Source organism: Lytechinus variegatus, chromosome 17 (assembly GCF_018143015.1).
Source record: "Lytechinus variegatus isolate NC3 chromosome 17, Lvar_3.0, whole genome shotgun sequence".
Lineage (NCBI taxonomy): Eukaryota > Metazoa > Echinodermata > Echinoidea > Temnopleuroida > Toxopneustidae > Lytechinus > Lytechinus variegatus.
The window spans coordinates 4,188,085-4,195,931 of record NC_054756.1 but is presented as its reverse complement, the minus strand read 5'-3'; the positions used below and the strand labels follow the sequence as shown (position 1 = coordinate 4,195,931).

Here is a 7,847-nt window from a genome sequence, read left to right as displayed (position 1 = left end):
TATAGCCTATACTTTAATTTTGTAGCCAATCTAATAATGCCCTTATATACTTAGGCAAATATGCTTACTGCTTTATTGGGCAATCATTGGCATCAGTGGCATCATTCCGTGTTTATAAAATTGCTTCCGGTAAAAAAATAAATATAATGTATTTTGGTCGGGAACACTGTTGGCGTCTGGTCCAAAATCTATTAACGTCAATAAAATGCGCAGAAAGGCGCGAAACGCGGTTTGGCTGCAAAGCATTGGAAACTCTTATTCTGACCTAAAAATGTACGTTCCTACGATCCATCTGGCCAGAAATTCGCTTCACATTACCATGGTAACGAAACTTATCAAATTCCCTGGTGATCTCAGAAGCGGTTCTGAATGAAGGATCGCTCATCGCGCCGTGATTGCAATCAAAAGTTCGCATACTTGAAAGCACCATATTTTGCCCCACGCATCGCGCCGTCTAAACCACAAGATAACCTTCCCTGCGTGCGCCGTGCAAGGTCGACACATCACAATACAACTTAAAAACCCAAACTTGTCGCAAACTGGTATATTGGTACTGAAATCGTGCAGTTGAACGTCAGATATTTTCAAGCTCTGTGAAGCTGTTCCAGAAACATCTTTTGCAACATTTTGACTTTCTTAAAACTTTCAGCAAAACAATTTTGGAGTTGCGACGTTAATGATGGCCTAATGTGATGCAAGAAGTGGTGCGTCTATAGCTGGAGTTCGAAATAAATGAGACGTCAATGGATGGAAGTTTTGGTACAATAAAAAGGAGTGCTTACGCCGAGAAAGCCAAGATGTTTATGTGTTGTTATCGTAAGCCAACGTTCTCCTCCACCGAAATGATCAAGGAACTCTGACAAGACTTTTTGTTTGCGATTATCTTTAATTTACTTTGCAGGACCACAGGAAATACCGGATACACAGCAACATGTCGGATTCTGCATCGGTGAATTCGAGTGGTAGCAGCGGTGGAGGGCTATCGCAGCCTACGCCGACGTACAGCCGTCTGTTGGCCCTAAGCCTTCGGGGAGAATGGGGCAGTGTAGAGACCCTGCTACGGGCCGTGGAGAAGGGTGACCCAGAAATAACAATAACGGATGAGGTAGGTCTCATGCAGAGAAAATAATTCTTTTCCTACCCCCTGGTCTGGGAAAAATAATGTGGAAAGTGGAAAATGGGGACATGAATCCAAGAATATTTCAACTGTTTGGGAACAATTTACAAACTTGCTTTCAACAGAAATCTTTAAAATTCTTCTTGCACCATTTTCGTTTGATCTCCATCCTAATTAAAGAAAGCATATTCGCTTTTATGTAGATCAGTCATCAAATCATGAATTATATGTTTCTTTCTTATTCAAATTCCTTTTTATTCTGTCATAAATATAAAGCTGGTGACCTGAGAAAAAGACGTGAATTATTTTGTAATGACTTGTTTCCTACCGGGTTGTTTTGCATATTTCACATTGTTTATTAGCTTATCTTCTTTCGTCTTATTAGCACCAGTCAAAATAGAAACAGATTAGCTTATCTTCTTTCGTCTTATTAGCACCAGTCAAAATAGAAACAGATCTAATCTAAATGTAAATTTTTTTAAAATACTGAAATAAAAAATCTTTGGAAATCAGAAAATGTCAATCAATAGAAACGTGATTGATTTTAGTTATTCTACACACCTCAGCTGAATGGGAGTTATCTGTGATACCAGCAAGGGACGTCCATTGACCTCACATTCTGGATAAAACTTTAAATGGGATTTCATAAAAAAATGAACTGTGCTTAAATTTTGGCAGACCAAGGAAACAATGTGCTAGATGCTATTATTTATGTTTTTTATGTATTTTTTCATTGATTTGAATCTGTTTGTGCATCAAGTCATCGTGCATTCAACAAATTCTTGTGTAAATTGCTCTTGAATATCTGGTGATAAACCATAGTTCATTTACACTTTTATTTACTCTCTACCTCACTGGAAGTCCACTGACATGCAACATGGAAAGCATGTATTCAATTTTTAAATGTATCAGGCCTATACAGAAAAATAACAATCATCCCTGACCCCTGAAAAATGTGTTTGTTGATCAATCAATTTAGAGTTATGTAGACTTGGAGCAAAGTTCATTTTCATAAAAAAATAATCAAACATATGTCAACAAAGTGAACAAACTTTATCTGATTTCTTTTGAGTAATTCCAATTGTATAATATACTTGATGTCTGTTAGATTTTGTTTGTTCATTACTCATGCATTTGATTTTTCATGCCATCATTCTCTCAATTTCACATCTCATTTCCATTTCTGAAGCCGTCTGAAGATGTCATTAGATTGTTGGTAATGTTTTATTAATCTAGGTGTTCACCAAGTTAAGGTCTATTATGGTCTACCTACATCTACCCTCCTTTTGCATTTCATTTTTGATGATTTGAATTTGCATCCTGTGGAATAATCTATTGGCTACATGTATCAATAACGTTTATTACATAATAATGGTATATTTACCCAGGGGAACCCCTTCAGTTCCGAAAACTGTTCTCCCAGCAGGCCCTGCTTTTTCCGATGTTATTAATAATATTTCAACCTGCATGCTCTTTAATTTGAATTCAGTTTCATACGAAAAAGAAATGTATGAGCACTTGATTTGTCATCATCACCACCACCATCACAATCATCATCATCATTGATCATCTTCATCATCATCTTCATCATCACTATTATTAGAGTAATCATTATCATCATCATCGTCTTAATCATCATCATCATCATCATCATCACCATCTTCATCATCACTATCATTATAGTAATCATTATCATCATCATCATCATCATCATCATCATCGATCATCATCTTCATCATCATTTTAATCATCATCATCACCATCTTCATCATCACTATCATTATAGTAATCATTGTCATCATCATCATCATCATCATTCATCGATCATCAACTTAATCATCATCCTAATCATCATCTTAATCATCATCATCATCACATCGTCATCATTGTTATCACTAACAGTATCATATCATCATCCTGGTTTGGGCATGGACCTACTAGTAGGTCCATGGATTGGGTATTAATTTAGCTATGTTCAAAGGATCTGGGCATCTCCCCTCCTCTAGTCTTTCACAATTATCATTTCATTTCCATTAAATCATCAGTGCATGATTAAATAAAAAAAAACAGAAATGTGCTGACAGCACTGATGAATAAATTACTGCATGAACCTAACCAAAATTAGATGCATATAAAGAATAAAGTCGAAACAGAGTGATCTTTCTGTTGGGATCGAATCAGAAATCAGTTTTGATGAGTAAGCCTTGAGTCCTAAGATTGTGTAAATTTGTGGTTTCAGATTTCCACAAAGAATCAACAGTTAAACACGCTTCAATGACCGATGTTTAACGATTCGAATGTTATATTATTTCATATTGCTAGAATTGATGTGTACTAAAACCACATTATCGGCACTGTACCAAACTTTTCTAGGGATTTGAAAAACATGATTCTAGATTATGATGGGAACCTGTGGATGCTAGAATTCCCTAGGTGCTAGTCACACGGACCTGGTGGTAAATGAAATTATGAATTTGATCTTGAACAGAGCTAGCAAGGAGCATAAAAGGCAATGATTTATATACCCCCCACTCTGTGTTAAAGAGGTAGATGTCACTAGCAAGACTTTCCCCCAGAACAAGCTGATGTTTGGGAGTCGTTGAGGAGGAGGATGTCTAAAGAAATCTTTTGAAAACGTGAGAAGCTGAGAAATTTCCAAACTTAGCCCATAGCCTACTGGAACCTGTTATCCCTGTTCAAAGTCTATGGGAATCATAGATTTCAGTCATTAGCACAGGTGGACATGTTAATTTGCAGATCAGTATATTTAATAAATAATCACATTAAATATGTTTTTGGTTTGTTCTTTATAAACTTACTGTAGGTTCGAGGCCAACTTGAAACATTGATAAAACATTCCCTCATAAGGCTTGAGTCATAACTCAGCACACTTGGCGATCGACCTATTAGAAGCCTGCTCGGGTGCCGCTGGAATTTCGGCATCGCCCAACGATTTTTGTAGAAGTCGAGCGTGCTGTAAAAACACTTATCGGTGGCCGAGCAGTGCCCTGTCGATTATTTGTACGTACTCAAGGCCAAATCTGGGCCAATTCAGGGAACTTTTCTGTTAGGTGTCCGAGCAGTGACTGGCTGATGACTTGTCTATTTTTAAGTTATTGCCTGGCCAATTTTGAATTTGCCACAAGATCATTGACTAATCTCTGAGTGGCCAGTGGTTGGTGACCGCTCAACAGTCGTTGATCCTATGAGTTCAATTTTTTTTCTAAATCATTTGATGGCGACCGCTCGATTACGTTGGCGCCCGGATGGCGACCACCCTGCGTATTCAGGGCTGTGAGTAAAAGTGAGCAGGCGCCGCCAGAATTTTAACTCTGCACTAAATCTTGAGTGCCGACTGAACGATGCCCCAAAACCAGTGATGCCTGGACGGCCGCTGCTTGGTGCCCAGGCAAAATTGTCTAAAAATTCGCGTCCTGGTCACCAAGCAGGCTAGTTTTGGGGGTTGTGATCTTTATAGCCTAATCAAGGACTTCTCGGTCACTAAAAATCTGAACAATATCCAGTGAAAGAACACTCTAATTTCAGGAGGGAGTAACTGACCATATTAGGCTTTAAACTTGGTTTGGAATTTCTGGACATTATGTTTAATGTAGGCCTTATGTTTAAAATAAACCATAAAAAAACACTGAATTTTGACTTTAATTTAAAGCTTATGTTGATAAATAGGCTAATCTTTATACATGTATCAGTCTAATGCTAGCCTTATGTTCCAGTGTTTATTTGTATTTAACAGAATATATTGCTGTCTGGTGTTTTTCTTTGTATATTATGAGGAAACCCAGTTATTGTATTACTATGACAGATCAATATGTAGGCATTGGCTGGTCAGTGAAGCTATGGTCAGTCAGGCTGACCATCTATGGTTATCCAGGCTACCATATTGATTTTATTAGATTCCTTTCAAATTCTATTGTTCTTTGATACAATGGATCTTCTTGTGGTCTTACATAACTGTTATGGAGGTTTATGCATCCTTAACTTGTGGTTAAAAAATAAGGTGTTATGAAGGTCTGTGAATATAATCACTATGCAATTTGATTGGCAGAGCTTTGAACGTCGAATATGAAATGACTTTGACGACTGACAAATGTTTAAATCCTAAACAACAAAGTTAATTTTTTTATATTTCATTCTCAATAAATTAAGCATGGTTGTTTAAACTGTCAAACAGCTACTATAAATAATGTTCACATAGATCTATGCATATAGTGTATAGCTATGTATTTTAAACAGCATTTTTACTGTGTAAATTCTTGTCTGATTTTCTGTATTTGTTCAAATCAACAATTGTTGGGGAGGAAGGAATTTCAGATCATCTTAATTTTACAGTACATTGAATACCACGCATACACATTTCCTTGCAGATCCAATTTTAGTTTTTTAAAGAAATTTGCAATATCATAATGGATTAATATGCATTGATTGGAAGATTTGTAATATTTTATGTATCAGCCTCATGGGCATGCCAGTCAATCATATATATTTTTAAACATTTGTTTTGTTTATTTCATTGCTACCTCAATATTTTGTTATACAATTTTCATTTCTTGATATTCTGATGGTAATGTGATTTTACAAATGTATTTGTGGAAGCATTGCCTTAGGGTGTGTTTATGCTTCCATTGCGAGGACAGAATCAGGGATTTCAAACGTCGATTCAAAACGCCGATCGTAAACATGGTTCTGGGAGTGCTGTTTATGCTTAACTTTTCAGAGCAAATCATGATCTCCAGCTGGCTTCGCATTGTAAAGCGAGGTCAAATTGGGCGCGCCTTTTTTCGAAAGTTTTTTCTTCCGATTGTTGTTATTACGTGGAGATAACATGGAGCAATACGACTGTATTTGCACCTTTTTGTGAGTTTACGATCGGCGTTTTGAAACAGCGTTTAAATGAAAGTAAGCATGGACGTAACCGTGTTTTGGACTAATCACGTTTGGAAACGCTGATTCTGGCCTGAAAAGTGGAAGCATAAACACGGCCTTATTCTTTCAGTTATCCACTTTCCATACTGATCAGTTGGATTGTCAATCCTTGTAGTCATATATCTCAACCTGTATTTTCTGTACACCCGTGTTTATAATTTTTTTCTTCCAATAATACTTTCACATTCATTGCAAATAAAATAAAAACTGTTGCTTTGTATTGAATGCATTATTTGTTGAAAGCAGTGCAGTCTTTTTACATTTAACTTCGCCTCTCTCCACCCAGGTGAATAGATTTAAATGTCAAACAGAAGAAAACAAATTTGGATGACAGGATATGTATGGTATCAAAATCAATGGGGGATGGGGAAGGGGGAGGCGAAGGGGAGGAGGAAGGGGTATTAAAGGGGCTTAATTGAATGGGGAAACATTGCTTTGTATAAAACATTGCTCTGTACTGCAAGTAAGATAATTTTTCTTCAAATTTCAAACTCATTTCATCCCATTCCAAACAGAACAAGTTCAATAATAAGTAAAAGGGAAGGGGGAGGGAGGGGGGAGAAAGGGAGGGAGGGGGGAAGGGGAATTTGGTATTAAAGGGGTTGTTGTCTTTTCCACTTTCCCCATCCTCATTCTCACAAGAATTAATGATTTTTTTAATAGCATGTAGTAATTTCTAAAAATGAGATTATCAATGCCAATCTCTCAGTAACCCCCCTTTTTTATTTAAAAAGGTACTTGGAATCTATGTGCATCTTCTTTTCTGTTTGACTTTATGCAAATTAAAGTTGTTATTGTTGTTGTTGATTAATGTTGTGATGACAAATATGTGTCCAATGCTCCAGTTATTCAGTATTATTAATATAGCTGTGTGCTGCATAACAAATAATGAATTCAAATATTTTTATTGAAATCAATACTTTGATACCGGTACTATTTGATATTTCAGGAAACTGGTGTGTCTCCGTTGATGCTTGCTGTAAGGGATAATAAACTGGTGGTGGCAGAGAGACTCCTGGAACTTGGAGCTAATATCAATGAAAAAGCTAAAGTAAGTATTGATTTTCATCAATATACACTCTTAAAACAAATCAGTCAAATAGACTAGACCAGTAGCCAGCTGGGAGCAACTGATAAGGCAATCACTGATATTCACAGTTCTGACATACATTCTTGTCAGAAATAACTCTGTTCTAGTAAAATATGACAAGAAAATAGTCAAATATGACTAGAATAATAGTTGCACCCAGCTGACCCTATTAACTAGTCATTTTTTTACTGATTTGTTTTTAAAGTGTATTTACATGTATAGGTACATTTTAAAATGCATATTAAAAAAACATGTTTGGTCAGCTACAAAACAAACCTATCAGATGTTGGTGAAAAGAAATTGTGTGTAAATCAAAAAGAAATATGACTCTATTTAACCAACAGTTGGTAGGTGTATTTGAATCAACCTCATTGGTTGGTTAAAAGATTTTAAAAAGTGCAATCACAATTACATCAAGGAAGAATATTCCATGAATTGGAGTTAATATTTCCTTCTTCCTGTTCATGTTGAAAATGGACACTTTCACTCTTTCTCCTCTGTATTTTATTAATGAATGTTTATGTTATAATGGTATTATTTTGTTTGAAAAAGAAATTGAAAGTCAAAATGGGTGGGTCCACGTTTTAAATGTTTAGTATTTCTGGCCCATGATATATCTTGCTTGGGATGGGATGTACATTTCAACTATAAACCTGAAAATTATGTCATTAATTTCAAAGAAACAAATTATCACTG

The 7,847-nt window shown here is 36.1% G+C and overlaps 1 protein-coding gene across 1 annotated transcript in view; it reads left to right on the top strand.

The window, feature by feature from the left end:
- The first annotated feature begins 405 nt into the window (after window positions 1-405).
- LOC121430489 (serine/threonine-protein phosphatase 6 regulatory ankyrin repeat subunit B-like) overlaps window positions 406-7,847 on the top strand; it is a 68,899-nt gene continuing 61,457 nt past the window's right edge. Inside the window, exons 1-2 of the mRNA XM_041627766.1 lie at window positions 406-1,105; window positions 7,011-7,112. Coding sequence (XP_041483700.1) covers window positions 932-1,105; window positions 7,011-7,112 — 276 coding nt within the window. The 5' untranslated portion in view covers window positions 406-931. The remainder of the gene's footprint in view (window positions 1,106-7,010; window positions 7,113-7,847) is intronic.